The sequence below is a fragment of the Onychostoma macrolepis genome, chromosome 22 (genome assembly GCF_012432095.1).
Source record: "Onychostoma macrolepis isolate SWU-2019 chromosome 22, ASM1243209v1, whole genome shotgun sequence".
Taxonomy (NCBI): Eukaryota; Metazoa; Chordata; class Actinopteri; order Cypriniformes; family Cyprinidae; genus Onychostoma; species Onychostoma macrolepis.
In genome coordinates, this window is record NC_081176.1 from 13262005 (window position 1) to 13286671 (window position 24667).

At 35.7% G+C, this 24667-nt stretch overlaps 2 protein-coding genes across 6 annotated transcripts; both read right to left on the minus strand.

The window, feature by feature from the left end:
* Positions 1-1102: 1102 nt before the first annotated feature.
* Positions 1103-11509, minus strand: LOC131530913 (zinc finger protein 501-like). Its single transcript, XM_058761445.1, has 3 exons — positions 11355-11509; positions 3819-3953; positions 1103-2500 (listed from the first exon to the last, which is right to left on the minus strand). The coding sequence occupies exons 2-3, from the start codon at positions 3892-3894 to the stop codon at positions 1326-1328; spliced, it is 1251 nt and encodes a 416-aa protein (XP_058617428.1). The 5' UTR covers positions 3895-3953; positions 11355-11509; the 3' UTR covers positions 1103-1325.
* Positions 11510-14950: 3441 nt separating this feature from the next.
* Positions 14951-21894, minus strand: LOC131530909 (gastrula zinc finger protein XlCGF26.1-like). 5 transcript variants are annotated; one of them, XM_058761434.1, is made up of 5 exons: positions 21434-21894; positions 21088-21241; positions 20796-20833; positions 20277-20460; positions 14951-16861 (listed from the first exon to the last, which is right to left on the minus strand). In XM_058761434.1, exons 4-5 carry the CDS (start codon positions 20329-20331, stop codon positions 15003-15005), a joined length of 1914 nt encoding a protein of 637 aa, XP_058617417.1. In that variant the 5' UTR covers positions 20332-20460; positions 20796-20833; positions 21088-21241; positions 21434-21894; the 3' UTR covers positions 14951-15002. The 5 variants fall into 5 exon arrangements, with proteins under 5 accessions (XP_058617417.1, XP_058617419.1, XP_058617420.1 ...); XM_058761436.1 differs by lacking the exon at positions 21088-21241; XM_058761437.1 differs by lacking the exons at positions 20796-20833; positions 21088-21241 and having other exon boundaries at positions 21587-21894.
* Between the last annotated feature and the right edge of the window lie 2773 nt (positions 21895-24667).

The following is a 24667-nucleotide window of genomic DNA, read 5'->3' on the forward strand; positions in this document are numbered from 1 at the left end:
CGAAAGGTTTCTAGTTGGTGAATGGCCAATCAGATTTAACCATACATTTACGTCATTACTTTACATTACATTACCACAACAATTTTAAAACAAAATCACAAAAAAGTCCCCATTTTTTTTTAATTCACAGATAATAACAAGTGAGATTTCAATGATATTTTGACCACTGAATTAGGAAATATCCCTGGTTTCCATTCCAGAAATCTGGATGCTAGAGTCTCTCCTGTAAAGAGATGGTCTAGTACAGGGGTTCTCAAACCTGTCCAAACCACTTTTTGCCACTTTCCCACTGAGAATGGGTAACAAATTTCTTTCTGGATACTTTAGATCAGTCGTGGGCCCTGTGTCTCACCTGGTTGCCCGTTGATGGCAATATTAACTAAAGTTGCCCAGCAACTCATCAGCCTTATCTATAGATAAGAGAGACATACGAATTGTTCAGGTCTAGGGGTCCTCCGTGACAGGTTTGAGAACCACTGGTCTAGTAAGTGTGCATGTTGCACATGAATTCCCACCCCCATGGTACAAAAATACCATTAATACTATTATAACTTAATTTTGGAAAAACGCTTTTTTATGTAAAAATCTTTACATTAACTGGCTTTCTATTAATGCAGTATAATGAATGACAACTGTCTGTGGTCTCCCAGTGGCCACATTATTGGCATTTAGTGACAAAACATATATGCCTTCATCTCCGAAAAACATTTTTGTCTTACATTTTATAATTAACTCAGAAAAAAGCTCAGTGCCGACTCGTTTTCTCTCAGTTCAAAAGAAAAGTTCAAATGAAGGACACAAAACTAAGGCTGTTTTCCAAGGATCCTTCAAAATGAGACCGCCTTCAGAGGGAGGGCCGCTGCGTGCCTATAGGCAAACTAGGCCGGCCGTACAGTAAGGGCAGCAAGAAAAAGATTAAATGTTTAATTAATGTATTTATTTTTGGAGATTCATGTGGAATTATTACACATATATACACAAATGATCATCAACCAGTTTTTAAGTTCTAAGCAAAGTTGTTGTATTGATGACTTCTGAGGAGGACAGAAAGGAGATGAGTCAATTCAATTTACTCAAAGCTTATTAAAAAGACATTTTCAAGTGATTTCCTTATTTTATTTATTAGTTAGAATGGATATAACATTTTAACTAACTACAAAAGTTGAATAATCAATAAAAGCTACTGGTACATCTGAAATATTCAACAATCAGTCAATTAATCATTTTAATCTCAGTTCATCTCAATTAATTGATTATCAAAATAATGGCTTGATGTGGCTCTACACAGCATCACACCTGGAAGTACAGATCAATATTTGAATTACTTACTGTAATTTCAGACATGCATCTTTTTTTTTATGATAGGTTAGAGAATATAATTGAGTGAAACTCTTCCCACATTGATCACATGTATACGGCTTCTCTCCAGTGTGGATCCTCTCATGCATTTTCAGATATACTAACCGTTTGAATCTCTTGTCACAGTGTGAGCACTTGTAAGGTGTTTCTGTAGTGTGAGTTTCCTTGTGCTTTTTCACTTCAGCATCTGTAAAAAAAGCCTTCCCACACTCAGAGCAAATATGGTCCTTCACACCGCTGTGTCTTTTCTGGTGTATTTTTAAAGCATCCCGCTCACTAAAACTCTTTCCACACAAAGAACACACATGAGGCTTCTCCCTTGTATGAACTTTTTGATGCCTCTTTAGGGCACTTGTCCTAAAAAAGTCTTTACCACAGTGGTCACAGTTATAGAGTTTTTCACTAGAATGAATAAGCAGATGACCTCTAAAAACACTTGATATTCTGAAACTCTTTCCACACTGATCACACGTGTATGGCTTCTCTCCGGTATGGATTGTCATGTGTACATTAAGGAGGTCTTTTTGTGTAAAACCCCTCCCACAGTGATCACATTTGTGCGGCTTCACTCCAGTGTGGATTGTCAAGTGTTTGTTAAGATGTCCTTTTCGTCCGAAACTCTTCCCACAATGATCACATGTGTACGGCTTCTCTCCAGTGTGGATCCTCTCATGTCTTTTAACGTATATTGACCGTTTGAATCTCTTGTCACAGTGTGAACACTTGTAAGGTGTTTCTGTAGTGTGAACTGTCTTGTGCACTTTCAGTGCACCATATGTAAAAAAAGTCTTCCCACACTCAGAGCAAGCATGTTCCTTCACACCGCTGTGTCTTTTCTGGTGTTTTTTTAATGTACCCATCTGAATAAAACTCTTTCCACATAAATTACATACATAAGGCCTCTCCTTTGTATAAACCTTCAGGTGGTCCTTCAGGTCATCTGAAAACCCTTCAAGATGACATTTTACGTGAACATCAAGACTTTGCTTGCATGAGAAACTCTTTCCACACTGAGGGCAAGTGAAACATATTTCGTCTTTTCTTTTCAATGAGGGACTTGAGGACGTTTCTTCAGTTTTTACATGATGTTTCTCTTCCACTTCAGTCAGTTCTTCAATCTCCTTGTTCTCTTCTATCAGATCTAAAATAAATGTAAAAAGGTTCATTAAAACAAGTTTTCAGTATAGAAAATAAACAAATGTGAAAGGAAAAAGAGTTTTGAACCCTTAGGTAACAGTAGAAAATAAACATTTTGATTAATTCATTTTAATAAGTACATTTATTTTTATTTTAAAAACATTACAAGAACAGGTTTGGTAGTGAGAACTATTACTAAATTTTTGATTACATTTTACAAGTCAGGGTTGTAACATTTTCAAAATTTAAAAATATGGTTGCAAAAACTAATATAAAGTTCAAAAAAAGTAAGTATAAAGTAAATATATATAGTTGTCACGGTGCACACAACAGGAAGGAACGAGGAACACAGAGACGAGGAGCAACTTCAAAATAATAGTCTTTAATGTAGACAAGGCAGGGCTGACACACAGGAACACCGGGAGTAACGAGTAGACCAGACAAACACTAACTGAACAGACAGGACTATAAATACACAGGATAATCATAGATAATTAGACAAACACAGCTGGACAAGAATTAACTGATAATCACACTTCACAAGGACAGGAACAGGAGCGGCGCATACGGCTGCTTTAAGCTTACGAATCACTCTTGTGCAACGCCGCTTCAAGTTGAACACACCTGATATGCACGTGTATCGCTTTGACCATTCTCTATAGATCCCACCTTCTCTCACGTCACGATTGGTCGATTATGTACAATGCATGTTATGTTATTGGTCAAACAACTTTTAGACTATTACCAAAACAGGAAAGCAAAGCCAAGACTTGGATATTTTAGGCAATATAGATATCCTGGCCAAAATGTAAACCATGCCCCAAAGCGAGGGGGTTTGAGAGTGGTCCAGCCTTGGCAGAAATGAACCTCCTCTGTCTCTCTAGCTTCTTAGCTGTGCAGAAGCCTCGTTTCGCTTCAGGTTCCGCCTCTGGCTTTCTGTATTCTTTTTAAACAACTGTTTTCAAAACAACAGTTGAAGTCAATACCAGCCCATAATATTCTTTAGATTTTTTACAGTATGTCTTTTCTTTTTGGAGGGGCAAGTTTTGATGGCATTAGTGAGTTATGCACTGTTAATGCCTTTAACCACAGGTGCCAGTACGCCACAATCCATCATATTTATCCACGCTGAATAGATGAGCCTCAACAATGTAAAAATCCAAAAAGATTAACCACTGTAATTTGTAACTTCACATCTTTTCTGTACTGCAGTTTTAACTCTTATTTCACAGCTTTTATGATTTTTCTAACTGCAACTACTGAATCTGACGAACTGCTTGAAGTTTTATAAAATTAGTGAAGAATAAAGAACACACGCCAACCTATTTGTTGTTCAGTATCTTCCTGTTTTATTCTGCTGGGTTCTGGATCAGTCATGTTTTCGATAAATTCTTTCATAAACTGTTGTGGGAGGAGCTGAACTGTTGGTGAATTCCTGTGTGGGTGGAGGAGCAGATCTGTCAAAATCAAAAATAAATCAGTTATCAAATTGATGCTTTCAGCAGTTCACACACTTAAATCATTTTGTATGTGTTCATACATCTATCAAAATGTAAAGTTATTCAATTTGTTTTAAATCTAATTTACATTTTCTAAATATTTCTTTTCTTTCTAGACTTTTACATTTTACAGATAAATATATAACCATAAAACGCAAGTTACACGCTGAGGAAAACACTTGTCAGAAGCATTAAGCAGCGCACGCATCTGTCAAAGTACAACAGAGCAAGACGTGACAAATGCTTATGCTTTTCTGATTTGTGCTTAATAAATAAAAAGCATTCTCATGTTTAGGACAACTTGAACATATCCCTTTCCCACAGCAGATCAGCTACTATCAGATCATTGCTTCTAATGATTTGATCAGCAATCTCTCAATTTGCCCATCTCAGAAGTAAAAGATGTGCGCCTGCTGTGAGAGGTATGGCATGACATGCAGCAGTGCCATCTCATTTTTTTTGTTTTTAATATTTTTTTTGTTATAAAAAAAAGTGTTTTTATATAAATTTGATACCTTGAAAAAAAAATTGTAATTAGTTTCTTATTCTCATTTTATCTGACTGTTTACACATCTTCAGTGAACTTGATTTTTTTTTTTTTGGCCTGTTATTAGTTTTTTTTTATGATACTAGCTGTGTTTCCATTCACCTATTTTTATGCACATTTTGGAATATCACATAAAACACTGGATGGAAACGCCAAGATGCGCATGAATTCTAAAAATGCGCATGAAAAAAAAAAAAACTTACGCGCACATTTGTGTAAGATGAACGTTTTATTTATTTAACTACAATAAAAACACATTTACCGAAAAAATTTGTCCATGCGCATCGAAAAGGTCATGTGACTTTGCGCTATGAGACGGGATAACTTGAGCAGCGGACCAATCTTGTTCACAGCATCTATATGTTGTTATGGTCATTTTGAAATGCCTGAGGAAAGTCTGTCGTCAAAGTATTTCTGTATAATTAATAATTTCTGCGTTCCCAAACAGCTGGCATCCGCCTCTGAAAGCAATGACTGCATTTATTGTGCTTCGTCTGCTCGCTCTGAGGCGCAAGTAATTTATCATATGAAAATTATTATATTCAGTGGCTTCTCCTAGTTTTCTTGGTGATATTTAGTGCCAGTTTACCAGGAAGTGACGATTTTGTTCTCTTTGACACTTCGGATGGAAACGGTTCTTTATTTGCAAATGTTTTATGCAATATTCCAGTTTTGCGCATAAGTTTAATTCAGATCTTTGGATGGAAACATAGCTACTGGCATTGGCGACAAGAATTATGACATTTTTATGATATCAAAAATGTTGCAAAAATAACTATATTGTGATATATAATTGTCGTGAACTAAAATTTATCCTATTGTGATATAAGCATCTTGTCATACACCCCCACCCCCCTCTTCTTTTCATTCAAAAATGAAGAACCTCTTAACACTCATTAATAATAGGGAGTGACACAATTAACAGCTACTGAAAAGCCTTTTCGTGTGAAAAACAAAATGTTAAAAACAGATTGAACCACAGACAAAATGTAAATACATAGAATAAGTGAAAACAAATTGAGGTTGATTCCCATTAATTCCCCTTTACAACATCACTACCAGTAAAGAGCTTGGGCCCTAAAACTGTATATGACACTGTTTTCAAAATAATAATCAAATCTTCTTATTATTGAAATAACTGAAATACGTGCTTGTAAAATGTGTTTTCTTCAGCCAGTTGAAATGCGGTACCTTGCATGTGTGCACATGAGAAGGATTTTACCACCTCATTTATGGCCAGGAAAAACCCTCCCTTGTCAAAAAATCCTATTGGAATTTCACTTTGTCCTATAGGATTTTATTTGATTCTTAGAATCCTATTGGACATTCTGATTGATTTTCAACCAGGCTGTTTTGGGGCACCATTGACTTCCATAGTAGGGAGAGAAAAAAAAAAAAAAAAAATACTATGGAAGTCATTGGTGCCCCAGAACTGCTCTGCTTCCCACATTCTTCAGAATATCTTCCTTTGTGTTCAGCAGAACAAAGACATTCATACAGGTTTGGAACTACTTGAGGATGAGTAAATGATGACAGAATTTTAATTTTTGGGTTATCCCTTTAATGTTGCGGTTTATATAGGTAGAGACTCCTGAGACCCATACAGAAACCTCTCTTGCCTCATTCTTGTCAGAAATTGAGAAAAAAAATTATAATTGCAACACAGTAAATAATGATAGCATAACAATAATGATAGATGATGCAATTAACATACAGTTTCATGTTATTTAAAAACACAATTTTATATGCCGAGCCTGGTAATCCCAGGCGAGTACCTAGACACGTAACTGTACATTAAAATGCTGACAACTAAACACTATTGTAACTTTTTAGGCTAACATTAGGTAGCTAGAAATGCTATCTCCCAAATGACATCATAATGGTATTATTGATAATCAGAGGTGGACAGTAACGAAGTAAATTTACTTGAGTATTGTACTTAAGTACACTTTTTGAGTATCTGTACTTTACTCGAGTATTATTTTTTCTGGAAACTTGTGAATTTAACTTAACTACATTTGAAAGACAAATATCGTACTTTTTACTCAACTACATTTATATCAAGGTCCCCAAGTAGAAAGTCATTATATGTAGCAGTTTTTACAGTGTGTGCATTTTCAGATTCACTGAACCCTTTTTTCTGCGAAAATCCGGCCTGCAATCTGCCAGGACCTTCCTGTGTTGCCAAGTGTTACAGTATTTCTAAGCCTAGCTTTGAATGGACATTTGGCTAATTTGTTTTACGCAAATCTGGCAACCTCGGGATCTTCTACAATAAACTAATGTAAACGTCTGCACTACTGCACAGCTAAAAGCGCTCTAAAAAGGCATGTGTTAACTCATTAAAGCCCTTTGGAAAATTAACCATGTTTTTACTATAGTAACCGTAACTATGGTATTTGCAGTAAAATCACAGTATCCACAAATGTACTATTATCTCACTATAGTAACCATATGCTATTTGGAGTAAAACTTCAGTAACCACAAATTTACCATAGTTTCATTATATTAACTATAGTTTGACTATGGCAATATAAATGGTAGGCTAATATATCTGTCAAAAATCGCTGCCCTCACTTTACTAATATATATATATATAATTAGTAAATAATAATAATATATAACTATATTATATATTAATAATAATATATATAACTTAGGCCTACTGGTAAATTGCTGCTAAAAACTGGTCAGGGAAGTATATAAATCTGAACATTATTTTATTGTCAAAACACTGCACATAAATAAATACATACATATACATACATATATATAATTATTATTATTTATTTTTATTTTTTTGCAAACAAATGATCAAAAAGTAGGCTAAATGAAAACTTTGGAATCTAAACTGGGAATCAATAAGAATTTAAATCAATAAGCAGAATCAGAATCAGAATGGATAAAATTCAAACAATACCCAACCCTAGCCACATGTTGTGAAGTTCACTGATTTCTGAGCATTTTATGAACACTGATCAGTTGATGGCAAAATTGAAAAAGACAGTTGTTTGGCACAACCTGCACACCCACGGCCATACTGAGAGAGTATGTTCCAGTTTCCTGAAGAGACTAAAGGTTTGTTTTCTTTTCAATGTTTGCTTTGTTTGCCTAAAATGAACCATATCATAGACTTCAATATCTCTTTGAAAAAGAACTTTGTAACTTTTAAATAAGTATTAAAATGAGTTCAATGTAGTTGTAGGAGTGTTAAATAAAAAAATAAAGATGATTATCTTCATTCAGTTGTTCCATTTCTATAGGTTTGGTAACATAAAAGCTCTTAATTCCAAAGATAACACAAGCTAATCAGTGTACTCAGTAGGTTGCATTAGTGGTATAAGTTATTGTAAGTATACAACAATGCGACAATAAAACAATGCATTTACTTTTTACTTTTGATACTTAAGTACTTTTAAAAACATGTACTTCCGTACTTTTACTTAAGTAAAAATCTGTCTTTACAACTTTGACTTGCAGTGGAGTAGTATTTGACCAGTGGTATCTGTCCTTTCACTCAAGTAAGGAAGTTGTGTACTTTGTCCGCCTCTGTTGATAATCAATAACTTACCTTCATAGTCATGAACACATTTTAAACACTTAGAATATTTGCCTTCTCAACTCTGTGGCTGTGCAGTGAAATTCACTTTAAAAGATATACTTTTCATTCATGAAGATGACATGGAACAAAATGTGCCAAAAATGTGTCTCCAAGCGAAAAACAAAGACTTTTAAGATGAAAATGTTATTAAATTATCATTATAACTAGTAGATGGCAGCAGAGGATCACTCATTAGCTCAGCTGCCATTTCAACTCCAAATCTGTGTGCTTTTATTGTACTGAAGTATAAAGTATAGCAAGTGCAGGAATCACAAAGTCTCATGTCATTTAATAAATATGCCCCGACACCAACAGCGTATAAGGCAGAATTATTTAAATACTTAACTAGTTAACTACAAACGAAATAAGTTCATTATTAATGGTTTAACAATTAAATAATGCATTAAATATTTTTAAATTTAATTTTGTAACTACATTTAAGTTTTATCTTTAACTGTAAAAGCTGCTAAATATATTCAGTCAACACAGACTTGTTATTGTTGTAGTTTTGCTACTCTAAATTTAGCCTGAATCACTTTAATGCACAGCTATATTTTGACATTGGCTTGTCTTCCATTATCAATGTCAATCATAGCAATGAGTCGCTGAACAATTTAGCAGATTTACCCGCGTAATATTTAACACCCGCGTTTGTCATTCCTGAAATGGTATACGTGGATGTTAGATCCTCTAAGATAAACAAAAATTTTCTTCAAATTGTAAATGGATTTTGTAGAGAAACTAAGCAAAGAGCGCTCCTCTTACAGCACAGTACAATTGGCTGGAAATGACTGAGCTGGCTTATCTAAAACCATGAAGTAATCGTGCATATGGTCAATTGACAGAGCATTAGTGATTGCTTTGAAATATATTGGATACAACATTTTTCATACTTTTTCCCGGGTTTCCCTTAACTGAATTGGATCTGGGTTTTTTTTGTTTTGTTTTTCTCTCTTTTTACATTACACACAAACTGAACTTTATTACATTTATTGCATCAAATGAACAATATTATACACCTCGAAACTGAGTAACGATATCAAATTCTACTTACTTTTTGATGTTTTATTGTTCTGTGTTGTGATGTGATTATATTTGTCATTATTATTATTATTATTATTATTATTATTATTATTATTATAGTAAAGTGTTATTTTTATATTCGACTTCTGGGGCCTGTACCATGAAGCCGGATTAGCTGGCTAGTCAGGTAAGTTTCAGTTTAGTTTGCACCAATCCTGGATTTTAAGTACCATGAATGTGGCTTGGCTTTTAGTTGCGTTCCTTGCCATAGTAACCTACACTCCATGGCTAACCTGCTCCGGGGCATGTTATGTTCTGAGTTAGAGCTCTCAAACTGAAATTGGACCAATCGGATGTGAGCAAAGTGACATGTCTGACACAAAAAAAGTCACTCCCCCACTTTCTCTTGCTCCAAATTAAAGGTCACTACAACTAAAAAAAATTTTTTTTATTTTATTGATTTATATTATTATTAATTCATTACACACAAGCAATTTTAGTTTAACAGTTATTATAAATCATTTATTTTAAATGAATGTTAATATATACAGATTGTATATAATGTAAATAAGCTGTAGAATCAATAGATAACGCTTTAAAAATGACTGAGACCTTACATGTTCGAGTCTCTATCGCTGTATATTTCCAACTATATAAACTAACTTAAGTTTCACTTGTGACTGCACTGATAAAGCAAGATAATTTCTTTCATTTTTCCTCTTTCATGAACAAGTACTTTTTTCATTGTAAATGCATTTAAATTCATCATATTCTTCAATCTCTTAACCTTTAGCAAAGGCTCGTGATTGGCTGTTCGCCAGTGATGTCACATTCATGTGCACGTGCTCCACAAACTCAGGATCAAAGCCTGAGTTGACAAAGGAAGTTGATGATCAGCATCATGGTACCGACAAAGCCGGATTGGAGTGATTTGGTTTTGTCAACTCAAAACTAATCCTATAACTCTGAATTTGTTTATCTACCATCATGGTACAGGCCCCTGGTCTCCTGGTATAAGCTTTATATCTTCCTCCCCAATTCTTTTCGAGTCTAGAACTGGTCTAGTGGATATTTGCATTGGAGAACGCAAGTGCTACGTACTGTATGTGTGTGTGTACGTGTGTGTGTGTGTGTCTGTGTGTCAACACTCCATTATCAGTGCCTTAGAAATGTTTTGCACCAATGCTGTGTGCTGCACAAATCACCTCCCATGTTGTTTACAATGTTACTGCAGGTTGTGCAACATACAATGAACAATGTCTACATCAGGGTGAATTTAAGCAAGGAAACAGTGCAAAAGTGCACCTTTAAAATAATAATAAAAAAAAAATCCTATAGGATTAAAATCCCATTAAAATGCTACAGGAATGATCCTACAGGATATTTATGTCTTGTCCTATAAGACTATTCCTATTGGAATCCTGAATGGTTCCAAAATATGATAGAAATTCCAATTAGAATCCTGTACAATTTTCCTATTGGAATCCTTAAGGATTTTTTGACAAAGGCTGTTAAACCAATCATACAACATAGAAAGTCACTCAGGTTTTAATTAATTTAACAATAGTTCCTCACATCATTGAAAATAAGGGACAGATATTTGTACTGTATGACACGGTGTATGTCATTGCATTGTCTGCATGTGTATAGATGTGTATACACAATCATATTGCTTATTCTATTGATGTACAATTTAATTAAAGAAAAAATAATAATACATTTAATTCTAAAAGGAATCTGCACCAGTCGTGTAGTAGTAACTTAGGAGATGGGTTTGTGAATTTATAACAATATAGCTACACCAATGCATAATAAATCAACAACCTCTAACAACAACGTGACGCGGGAGCGACCAGCCGCTGAGGATTCTGCTGGGTCCTAACGCCTTCAGCAAACGTTCGCAAAACAAACAATGATTTATTCAAAAATGAATTATTTTCAATTTAGAGTTTGTTATTCGCGTGGTCTGGGTGGTCATACGGCGTACGCCTGCGTATACGGGACGATTCCGTATTATTACGAATGGTTAGCAACCCTACTGCTAAGCTAAATGTTTATTTCAGTTACGAAACGCCAGAAAAGACGCAAATATAGAACTGTACCAGCTTGAAACAACGCAGGAATGAGCTATAAAATGTTGCTTTAACAAGCTGTATTTTTATAATTGTATAAATATACAAAGAATTACCTCACTTCAGAAGACTCAAAGCTGTGATGGCACATTTTCTTCTTCTTCTGGAGTTTAATGGCGGTTGGCAGACCAAATTAAAAGGCGCATTCCCGCCACCTACTGGAAAGGAGTGTGCAGTGCATAATGGTAGAGAAGTTTGAAACGACTTAAAAAAATATATATAAATAAATAAATTCTATTGATCCGTCCTGTTTCTTTCAAATAAATAAATAATTCATTATAAATTATTGTTTTGGCCAATCTCCTAACAAGAGTCTAGAGTGACAATTTATTTATTCCAAAATAGCTAAACTGAAATCTTATTCTTTCATAAGCATCACATTTAGTGTTCTACTGTTTCTGCTTGACACATTTGTTACAATTTTCGGTTTCATGTTGCCCTATTCTATGCAGAGACTGATGAACAATGTCCAGTACGCATTCTGGAGATTAAGACATCCTCTTCTCTGTTTTCAAACCACCTTCTTTCTGGACCATTTCTTTCTTTTATGCGATGCAAGTACTACTTCTTGTCTTAGAGACAGCTGCTGCAGGTCAAAGAAATGGATGTGCTTAAAGGTTTCTCATTGGAGAAAGGAGCTTTTTTTGGTTTTAAATCTGTGTATTTTTGTGTTTTTGCAAAATTCCCTTTAGGGGTTCCATAAAAACATAATGTCTTTATTTCCAAATTAATTTTTTTAATTTTGTCTTGCATTTTGTAATGAAATTGGATCGACTGACACCTAATTTAGGGAATTAGGTTGTTAGAATGCTTATTTCCCCTTGTATATACAGTAGTGGTCAGAATTATTGGCACCCTTGGTAAATATGATCAAAGAAGGTTGTGAAAATTAATCTGCATTGATGATCCTTTTGATCTTTTATAAATAAATAAAAAAAAAATCACAAAAATCTAACCTTTCATTGGATAATAAGAATTTAAAATAGGGGGAAATATCATTATGAAATAAATGTTTTTCTCAAACACGTTGGACACAATTATTGGCACCCCTAGAAATGTTTAGGAGTAAAATATCTCTGAACTATATTCCCATTCATATTCACAATTTTGAGCACTCCAGGGTGATTATGAACATGAAATTATCCAGCCATGGCTTCCTGTTTCACAGAAATATAAATAGAAGGGAAAACAAAGCCCAAATTCCCTTAATCATCCATCACAATGAGAAAAACCAAACAATATATTTCTGATGTGCAGCAAAAGATAATTGAGCTTCACAAATTAGTGAAATGGCTTTAAGAAAAGAGCCAGAGCAGTGAAAATTCCCATTTCCACCATCAGGGCAATCAGGCCCGGCGCCGGGGGGTGCTTTGCCCCCCCACGGACATCTCTGTGCCCCCCCTCCGGACCGAGGGGGACGGCCGGACTTTAGTTTATCATGTATAAGAGTCTAACTCATTGTGTAAAATAGTCTAACTGATTGCTTTTAGATAGGAAAAACTGCCCATAACTCCTGGTCTAGGGTCTGTTTTCTTCATAATAATAGCATAACGAAATAGATTTGGCAAACAATACAGTGTATCTTCTGCTTTTGAAAGCGTCAAATGATTTTACAATGCATTTTCGCAGAGGGGAGCAAAGTAGCCAATCACAGACCTGTTTGTTGATTTCTACAATGCAATGGCCAATCAGAGGTGTTTAGGTTGTAATCCACGCACTCACCGCTTTTTGTCCAGCGCCGAGTTTTATCATGCTCATAACTTCATTTTTAAAAAAAAGGTTTCATTGTGTGGTCACATTCATTGGTTAATACGGAACATTGTAAGATTGTGATGAATGAGTGACAGTTTTTAATAAATTTAAAGGGAGAGCTCTTTGCATGCTGTATACGATAATATATTGAGAATTTAAATAAAACTTGTTTTTCATGCTTGATAAGCGACCATGTACGACACAGTGATAGCTAACTACTACACTATATAGATCAAGATAATAATTTCAGAAGCACAAATGTGTTTTGTGATTCTGCAACTGAGCCTGGTCCAAACGCAGAATTTAGGTAAAATGCATTTACACGACTGGAACTTCAAATGGGACTGGCTTCTATGGTCAGATGAAACTAAAAAGTGAGCTTTTCAACAGCAAACACTCAAGATGGGTTTGGTGAACACAGGGATAAAAAGTACCCCATGTGTACAATGAAATATACTGCTGTATTTTTGATGTTGTGGGCCTATATTTCTGCTGGAGGTCCTGGACATCTTGTTTAGACACACGGCATCATGGATTCTATCAAATACCAACAGATAAAAAATCAATAAGTGACTTACTCTGTTGTTAGAAATCTTATAATGGGCCATGCTTGGATCTTCCAGCCGTACAATTAATCCAAACACAAACCTCAAAAACAACACAAAAATGGGTCACTGAGCACAAAACCAAGCTATTCCAGTCCTCTGACCTGAACCCTGTAGAAAATGAGTGGGTGAACTGAAGAGAAGAAGCACCAACATGGAGCTGGGAATCTAAAGGGTCTGGAGTGATTCTGGATGAAGGAATGGGCTCTGATCTCTTGTCAGGTGTCTCTAACCTCATCAGGAATTATAGGAGAACATTTAGAGCTGTTAAACTGGCAAATGGAGGTTTCAAAAAGTATTGAATAAAAGGGTGCCTTTAATTGTGGGATATTTCACCCCATTTTGAATTCTTATTATCCAATGAAAGGTTAGATTTTTGTGAATCTTTTAAATAAAAGATCAAAAGGATTAAAAATGCAGATTAATTTTCACAGCCTTCTTTGGTCATATTTACCAAGGGTGCCAATAATTCTGACCACAACTGTATGTGACCCAGGACCACAAAACCAGTCAAAAGGGTAAATTTATTTAAATTGAGATGTATATATCATATGAAAGCTGAATAAATAAGCTTTCCGTTGATGTATGGTTTGTTAGGATAGGATAATATCTGGCCAAGATATATAACTATTTCAAAATCTGGAATCTGAGGGTGCAAAAAAAATCTAAATATTGAGAATATCGCCTTTAAAGTTGCCCAAATGAAGTTCTTAGCAATGCATATTATTAATCAAAAATTAAGTTTTGATATATTTTCGGTAGGAAATTTACAAAATATCTTCATGGAACATAATCTTTACTTAATGTCCTAATGATTTTTGGCATAAAATAAATATCAATAATTTTGACCCATAGAATGTATTTTTGGCCTTTGCTACAAACATACCCGTGCTACTTATGACTGGTTTTGTGGTCCAGGGTCACATATTGCCCTTGTTTCTCTTGTGTTTTGTCAGTCATTGTTTGGTGTTAGGAGTTCTCACAACTTTCTCTATTGTTTTCCTGTCTCTTTATTAAAATTCTCCTACATTTAGATCCTTGCCACAGCTTGCTGTCTCAATTCCTGTTACAGCTTCATGATGTGGCAGACAAGATTACTAGGGCCCTATGAAATCCATTTCATTGAAGAATATATACAAATATGTATTTGTATTGTAATAAATAATTGAAAATCGTTTGTAATTCTATACAAGTAATAGTTTGTTGATTTCCTTTTTTTTTGTTCTAAAATAAATGCCCTTTTGTTTTTCTGTTAATGATGACTTTTGAGGAGGACAGAAAACTTGGAAGACCAATTCAGTTTACTCAAAGTTTATTAAAAAGACACTTAAACTACTTACTGTAATTTCAGATGTGCATCCTTTTTTTATGACAGATTAGAGAAGATAATTGAGTGAAACTCTTGCCACATGAATGGCAGTGATATGGCTTCTCTCCAGTGTGGATCCTCTCATGTACTTTAAGATATACTAACCGTTTGAATCTCTTGTCACAGTGTGGACACTTGTAAGGTGTTTCTGTAGTGTGAATTCTCTGGTGCATTTTCACTTCAGCATCTGTAAAAAAAGGCTTCCCACACTCAGGGCAAATATGATTCTTCACACCGCTGTGTCTTTTCTGGTGTATTTTTAAAGCATCCCGCTCACTAAAACTCTTTCCACACAAAGAACACACATGAGGCTTCTCCCTTGTATGAACTTTCAGATGCCTCTTTAGGGCACTTGTCCTAAAAAAATGTTTACCACACTGGTCGCAGTTATATTGTCTTTCACTAGAATGAGTATGCAGATGCATTTTAAAAACACTTGATATTCTGAAACTCTTCCCACACTGATCACATGTGTGTGGCTTTTCACCAGTGTGGATTGTCATGTGATCATTAAGGATTGCTTTTTGTGTAAAACTCTTCCCACACTGATCACATGTGTGTGGCTTCTCTCCGGTATGGATTTTCATGTGTTTGTTAAGATTTCCTTTTCGTGCAAAACTCTTCCCACAACGATCACATGTGTGTGGCTTCTCTCCGGTATGGATTTTCATGTGTTTGTTAAGATTTCCTTTTATTCTGAAGCTCTTCCCACATTGATCACATGTATACGGCTTCTCTCCAGTGTGGATCTTCTCATGTATTTTCTCTTTTGAATGAACTTTCAGGTGGTTCTTCCGGAAATCTGCCCTGACTTTTCTTTTTGTACTGCACTGGTCAGAGTTATATCGTCTTGCTCTAGAATGAGTACACAGATTTATTTTACAAGTTAAACTCTTCCCGCACTGATCATATGTGTGCGGCTTCTCTCCAGTGTGGATTTTCATGTGATCATTAAGGGCTTTTTTTCGTGTATAACTCTTCCCACACTGATCACAGGTGTGCGGCTTCTCCCCAATATGGCTTTCAATGTGTTTTTTAAGGTTTCCTTTATGTCTGAAACTCTTCCCACACTGATCACATATGTGCATCTTCTCTCCAGTGTGGATTTTAATGTGCTCTTTAAGGTTTCCTTTTTGTGAAAAACTCTTTCCACACTGATCACATGTGTGCAGCTTCTCTCCAGTGTGGACTTTCATGTGTTTGCTAATGTTTGCTTTTTGTGTGAAAGTCTTCCCACAGTGATCACAAGTATGTGGCTTCTCTCCAGTGTGGATATTCATGTGATCATTAAGAAGTCCTTTTAGTCTGAAACTCTTCCCACACTGATCACATGTGTGTGGCTTCAGTCCTGTGTGGATTTTCATATGTTCTTTAAGATTTCCTTTTTGTGCAAAACTTTTTCCACATTGATCACATGTGTGCGACTTCTCTCCGGTGTGGATTTTCATGTGATCATTAAGGATTCCTTTTAGTCTGAAGCTCTTCCCACACTGATCACATGTATACGGCTTCTCTCCAGTGTGGATCCTCTCATGTCTTTTCATATATATTGACCGTTTGAATCTCTTGTCACAGTGTGAACACTTGTAAGGTGTTTCTGTAGTGTGAACTATCAGATGCACTTTCAGTGCACCATCTGCAAAAAAAGTCTTCCCACACTCAGAGCAAGCATGATCCTTCACACTGCTGTGTCTAATCTGGTGCATTTTAAATGCATTCATCTGACTAAAACTCTTTCCACATAAATTACATACGTAAGGCCTTTCTTCAGATTTTACATGATGTTTCTCTTCCACTTCAGTCAGTTCTTCAATCTCCTTGTTCTCTTCTATCAGGTCTAAAATAAATGTAAAAAAAAAAAAAAAACCAACAACTTCAAAATGTTTCCAGCAAAGCATAAAAGAAAACCATTAAAGAGAGAAATGTGAAAGGAAAAGGACATGTAAACCCTGACATAATAGTAGAAAGTATGAACATTTGAATTCATTCATTTGAATTGTGTACATTTAGCATCCAATTATTATTTTTAAATATTACAGGGACAAATTGCAGGGTTGATTAGCTACATGTGGGGATTGCAACATGTTCAAAATTTCAGTAATACGATTGCAAAAATTAGGAACCAGATACAACCCCAAATCAGAAAAAGTTGGCATGTTTTGTAAAATGCAGTAAAACCAACAATATGTGATTTGTTAATTCTCTTTAACCTATATTTAATTAAAAAATTACAAAGAACAGACGTCCAATGTTTACAATGACCAACATCAATGTATTTTATATACAAAAATGTTTTGATGGCTGCAACACTCACAAAAAAGTTGGGACAAGAAGCATAATAAAAGTGAAAAGATCATAGAATATCCAAGTTAAACTGTTTTGAAACAGTCCACAATAAGCAGGTGAATTGGTAATAAGCGAGGGGACTGTGATTGGGTGTAAAGGGGGATCTCAGTCTTTGCCAGCAAAGATGGGTCATGGCTCATTAATTTGTGCCAAATTCCATGAGTGAATTGTGAGACAAATCAGAAATCTAATTTCTCAATGCAAAATTGCAAATAATTCAGGTCTTTCACCATTTACCATGAATAATATTGTGAAAAGATTCAGGGGATCCAGAGAAATCTCAGTCTGTATAGGGAAAGGCAAGAAACCTCAGTTGAATGTGCCCTTAGATGGCATTGCATGAGAAACCATCATGCTGCGGTGTTAAATATAGCCACATGGGCTTGATAGTACTACGGAAAACCAGTGTCACTTAACATAGTCAATCACTGCATGCAAGAAATACAATCTCTGTTACACAAGAAGAAATCCCTACATCAATTCTATGCAGACGCCAACCAGCGTCATCTCAGATCTCATCTCATCTCAGATTAGTCCATCCATCAGAAAAATCTAGGACATTTTGTAAAGTGCAGTTAAATAAAAAATATGTGATTTGTTCATTCTATTCAACCTTTATCTAATTAACTGAAGTACAAAGAAAAGATTTTCAATGTTTTCACTGATTAACTTAATTTAATTTTGTGAATATAAACAAATTTTGATTTTGATGGCTGCAACACAGTCCAAAAATGTTTAGACAGAGGCATGTTTACCACTGTGTCACATCATCTTGTCTGATTCTTCTTTTCATGATGGGCTATACATTTCAATAGGAGACAGATCGGCCAGTCAGTCACATCCATGTGTCTCTGAAACCATGCTGTTGTAGCACATGCAGAATGAGACCTGGCATTGTCTTCATCTAATATCCATGGACTTCCCATGAAATATGTCATCTTGTAGGAAAATATGTATGTAAACAATCCCAGTATATGCCTCTATCACACATATGAGTCACCTATGCATTTTGCATTAATGCACCTCCATACCATGACAGACGTTTGCTTTTGCACTTGTCACTGATAAAAGTCTGGATGGTTCTCTTTCATCTTTAGGATTTTGATGTCCATTTTTCCCAAAAACAAGCTGAAATGTGGACTCATCTGACCACAGCACACATTTCCACTGTCTTTTGGACAATCTAAGATGAGCTCAGGCCCAGAGAACTCTTGGCATCCCTGCATAGAAGTGATGTATAGATTTCTTCTTGTGTAACAGAGATTGCATTTCTTGCATGCAGTGGTAGAGTATGTTAAGTGACGCTGGTTTTCCACATTACTCCTGAGCCCATGTAGCTATATTTAACAAAGCAGCATGACAGTTTCTCATGCAATGCCATTTCAATGAATGAGGCATTTATATAGCGCTTTATTGTGTATTGATGTACACCCAAAGTGCTTTACAGTCATATAGTGGGATTTCTCCTCAACCACCACCAGTGTGCAGCATCCACCTGGATGACGCGACAGCAGCCACAGTACAACGGCACCAGTGCGCTCACCGCTCACCACACACCAGCCACAGGTGGAGAGGAGAGAAAGTGATAGAGCCAATTCAGTGGATGAGGATTATTAGGATGCCATGATTGACAAGGGCCAGTGGAGGGAATTTGGCCAGGACACCGGGGTTACACCCCTACTCTTTACGAGAAGTGCCATGGGATTTTTAATGACCACAGAGAGTCAGGACCTCAGTTTGACGTCTCATCCAAAGGACAGTGCTTGCTGACAGTATAGTGTCCCTGTCACTATACTGGGGCATTAGGACTCACACAGACCACAGGGTGAGCACCCCCCTGCTGGCCTCACTAACACCTCTTCCAACAGCAACCTAGTTTTCCAGGAGGTCTCCCATCCAGGTACTGGCCAGGCTCAACCCTGCTTAGCTTCAGTGGGTAACCAGCCTTGGGCTCCAGGGTGACATGGCTGTGCCTGACCTTTGAGCACATTTGACGGAAGTTGTCAACTCAGAAGTTGTCTGACAATTCTCTCATATAACTTGGACCATGATCCATCTGTGCTGACAAAGACTGAGATGCCCCTTTTACATCCAATCACAATACTTCTCACCTACTACCAATTCAACTGGTTATTGTGGACTGTTTCAAAACAGCTAAACTTGGATATTCTATTATCTATTTTTCTTTCATTCCTTTTTTTTTTTTTTTTTATTTTAGGTTAAAAAAATGTTTTAATTATGAATGATTAAGAATTGTTGGAATTGGACAAAAATAACTGAGATACACCCATTTGGAGTTGATAGAATCAGCAAAGTCAGTTTTGAGAAAAATCGCGTTGAAGTTCTCTGAACGCTCCAAAGCAAAATTACCCACCATTACTTTTTTTCATTTTACATTTAAAAAGAAGCATTCAAGTTAAAAAAAAAAAAAAAAGTATTTATTGTATTATCAATTGTATGAGATATCTAGCAAATGTTATCTCAAATGTCAGCATTACCTAACTTTTGTGATGTTATTTTTAAACAACTGTTTTTAAAAAAATGGATGGATCATTTTATTCTTTTATTTATTTATTTTTACAGTATTTATTTTCATTTAGGAGGGGTGAGTTTTGATGGCGTTAGTACCATATGCTAAAAAAAAAAAAAAGCCTTTAACCACATGTGCCAGTACGCCTCAATCCATCATATTCATCCATGCTGAATCTGCTGAATAGCTGAGCCTCAACTCAATGTAATCAACAAAACAATGTACCACTGTAACTTGTAAATTCACGTCTTTTCTGTACTGCAGCTTTAACTGTTATTTCACAGCTTTATAATTTCTCTAACTGCAACTACTGAATCTGATGAACTGCTATTATTACTGTTATAACCTTATTGAAGAATCAAGAACATACACCAACCTATTTTTTCTTCAGTATCTTCCTGTTTTATACTGCAGGGTTCTGGATCAGTCATGTTTTCGACTTTCTTTAATAAAGTCTGTCTTCACTCGTAGGCTGATGAAAATATTCCAGCATTTACTGGTGAATCACTGTGGGAGGAGCTTCACTAAAGGTGAATTGCTGTGTGGTTGGAGGAGCAGATCTGCCAAAATCAAAAACATAACAGTGATCAACTGGATGCTTAATTCACACACTTCAAGCATGTCTTTTGTGTTTTTCTATCCAACTATCCAATTTACATATTTTAAGTATTTATCTTTTGTATGTGGAATAATCTTAATATGATTATTTTTTGACATGCAGAGGCTTTTGTGACACTCCCTTTTATTAAGTTTTATCAGGGAGAGGGAGTTCAGGAGACTGTTTCATTAACCACAGTCAAATAACTACAAAACAGCAGCATATATGCAATGAAAGAACATAGTTCAATTTACAACTACAGTCATTGTATATATATAAAAAAAAAAGATACTCAACTTGTTGCTGTTTTTTTCTAGGGACAGAAACTGCTCTTTCTTTAAAATGAAAGAGTACAAAAAGCAATATTTTAAAATAAACAAAAGCAATAATTTCAAAACATTCTTGGGAAGATTCGAGATAATGTAAATCCACAAGTCAACAAAATATGTAAACACTGTTCTAGTGATTTTGAGATATTTTAATCGAACAATCTAACATATTATGCAGTTATACAGGTGATCTGACGACATCAGCATAAGGGGAAAATATTGCCTTGAAATAACAGAGACAGTCCTAAATCAAGCCTTACATGATCATCTGAAGAAGTCTGACTGTATTGTAAGTGTTTGCGGTAGAGACATAAGTTATGTCATAAGAGAGAAGAAAATCACTGCTGTTATCCCCTCACAGACTACACTGTGACATAATCACGCCAAAACATCGAAACGACGATTCACACCAACCTAGAAAAACAATCAAATCCGCTCAGGTCTCAATGATTTTCACATCCGCTAAGCTAATGTTTATTTCAGTCAGCAGACCCCAGAAAAGACACTCAAGTAACGGCAATGAGACCAATACAGAAGCGACAACTAATAAAATGTTGCTTAAATTACGTTATAAATCAGTGAATATACAAAACACCGTGGACTCACTTCACTGAGGACAGAGTGCACGAAACTGTCTTCAACTAAAAGCGGAAAACTGCGTTTTGTCTGTTCATTTACACGACAACCGCGGTCGGCGCTTTGGGGGCCTAAAAAAGGCAAGCTTTTGAAAACGGGTTTCAAAGCACAAGTAAAAGGTACCGTTATCATTTCCTTAAAAATAACAAAAACGTGAATTTTGTAAACAGTGACGTCGTCTTCTTCTTCGGTGTTTTACGGCAGCTGGCATCCATAACGTTGCATTACTGCCACCCAGGGATGCACTGGCCATTGGGAGTACCGGGGCATTCCCGGTGGGCCGATCGCGGAAGTGAGGGACCTCCCCCATATTAGGACTGCAAAGTCATATTAGGTGCTGTTTTCAAATTACAACTCGTGCGAAACTGCAAAAAGCAAATACTCCAAAAGTGTGAAGCGGCACTACGCAATGCATCCGCCAGCAGCGTGGTTACTTGTTGTGACCACCATCGTTTACTAATAGAGTCAGTTAAATTCTGGATTTTATGAACTATATTAAAGCTGCAGTCCGTAACTTTTTTTGGTTAAAATTGATCCAAAATCAATATTTCAGCAAGTACATAACCAGTTAGTGTTTGAAACTATCGCCTTACTTTAGCCCAATTCACAACGGTTATCTTATAATAATGTTTTCTAATTTGAGTGGTATGGGTAGGTTTTCGCGGGAAATTCGAGCATGGCACTGCCTCATTACGTCACGTCTGTAAACATAAAGAAGTATTCCCGGTTACTAGGCTATCACATGTGAGGATCCTGCAGGTGGCAGATCGTTTATAGCCTTTTCACACAGCAGCTAGAATAATGAAATGTGTCATTTTGATGGCGGATTGTAATACAGAAAGGATTATGTCACTGTAAAAAAAAATCTGTAGTTTTTACCAAATAATTCTGGCAGCTGTGGTTGCCAGAATAATTTTGTAAAAAAATACAGAAAAAAACTGTAAACACATTTACAGAACAAAACTGTAAAATTGACAGTATAAAACTATAAAATCTGTTTTGTACCTTTAACATACTGACAACCACCATAATAATGCAGGTGGTAAAAGAGAAAGCCACATGAAGAATCAAAGCTCATCACAAGTAGCTTCACCACAAGCAGAAGTATATACTGATATATAGAAGGTGCACAGAGTCATAGAGTCATTCATGCAAACACAAAACACCATCATGGTAACACACACGATACTTAAATAATGCAATAAACTTTCATTAAACAACAGAAGATGTAACATAAAGCTCAAATGTACATAACTGATAACAAAAACTATTAAAAAACATGATTATTTAAACAAAATACTTTCAAATGTGGAGTGTCACGCAGGGAATTCTGGGAATATCAGTTTACAGTTTTTGACTGTAAATTATACATTGATTTGTTATTTTTACTTCTAAAAACTGTACAATTAACAGCATTTTACTGTATAATTACATGAAATGTCTGGTTAGATCTTTTACAGTTTTCCCCTGTATATAGTACAGGAACTCACTGTTAACATATTAACAGTTTTTTTCAGTAGCGTTTTTACAAAATTTTACAGTTAAAAATACACTTATTTTTTACAGTGTGTTTATGAAACACATGTGAATGAAATTAAATTGTATTTCAGTTTCAAATGTGCTTCTGATTACAGATAGCCTGGGATTACACAGGATTTGTATTTTAAAGAAAACCAGTTCGAAGGGAGCATAGTTTGCCTTTTGGGTTAAAATAATTTCTTAACATGAAATTCGAATGGTATGACAATTAGAGATTAACTAGACTGTACAGAAATTGAAATCTACACGCTAATACACACTATTGTCACGCAATGCTGATGTTGTTAACATTAATAATTTGAGAATAAAGTATAATAATAATAATAATTAGCATGGTTAGATGTGATATAAGCTAACCGATCTTTAGATTTAATTACCATTGGTAGCGCAATTTATTGTAATTCTTTTTTCCTCAGTTGGTCAGAACAAATGTGGCAGACTTGTTACTTACTTGTTCAGATGGCAATATATGGTGAAAATTCTTATTTGGTTCATATATTCCAAGACATAGGTTACAATCTGTGATTCCTGTGTACAGTATCCACACTGGTGCGGTGACTGACAGCCACACATTTACCTCAAAACATTAGATTCATCTGCACTGGAGCCATGCCGGAACACCGGATCACAACCCCACGCAAGGAAGATAATTCCGCACAGAGCTGAAATTCCAGGTTTTCGAACAGAGATGGCGACAAAGAGGCAAAACTTATGGACTGTAGCTTTAAATTTCATTAGGGCAAAGGATAATTTAACAGAATAGCTTTAATAGCTTCTTTCTCTTTAAATGTTTAAATAGTGTTTTATATAAATTAGGTGTTAACTATTTACTAATGTTAAAGTTCTTAAAGGGATAGTTCACCCATGGTCATCATTTACTCATCATCATGTCATTCAAAATATCAAGAAATTTCTGTACAGTGTACAAACGGTAGAATACAGTAGAAATCAAGAGTAAACAAAGTGGTTTGATAATATTCTACAAATTATCTTCTTTTGTGTTCCACAGAAGAAAGTAAGTCATACAGGTTTGGCACAGCATGAGAGTGAGGAAATGATGACAGAATTTAATAGCAGTAAATTTTCTGCATTTTATCTCAAAATCATTGCTTTACTGGCAAGTTCCTTTCTACATGCATTATTAAGTGCATTATTAAGAATTCAGTAATATCTATCATTATTTGTTTCTGTCCTGTTTAATTTTTTTCATTAATTTAAGGCCCTACAATCCAGTAAAACATTCACGAGGAACTTGTGGGCCGGTTGGGCCAGATTTGTCCAGGGCCGAATTTTAACCCCAGTCCAGCCCTGCTGCCACCTGCTGTTTTCACTTGACCTTAGTACTCATGAGTTATATTCATCCTTGTTCCAGTCCAGTCCTCCTTAAGAAATTAAACACAAATGTCCTTCCTTGGTCGCCAGTGCCACTTGTCACGGCCCTGCTGGTGTGCCCCGGTTGGCCACCAGATGTCACTGTGTGTGTCAGCACATGGCTTATTGTTTGTTGTTTGTGCCATGTGCTCTCCTGTCTATTGTCTGACCCCGCCCTCCTTGTTATCTCATTATTGTTTCAGTTCCTTCACCTGTGTCCTCCTCGTTTGGCTCCCCATATAGTCTCCTGGTGTCTGCAGTCCTGTGCTGTGTCGTTGTTAATGTTGGATGTTT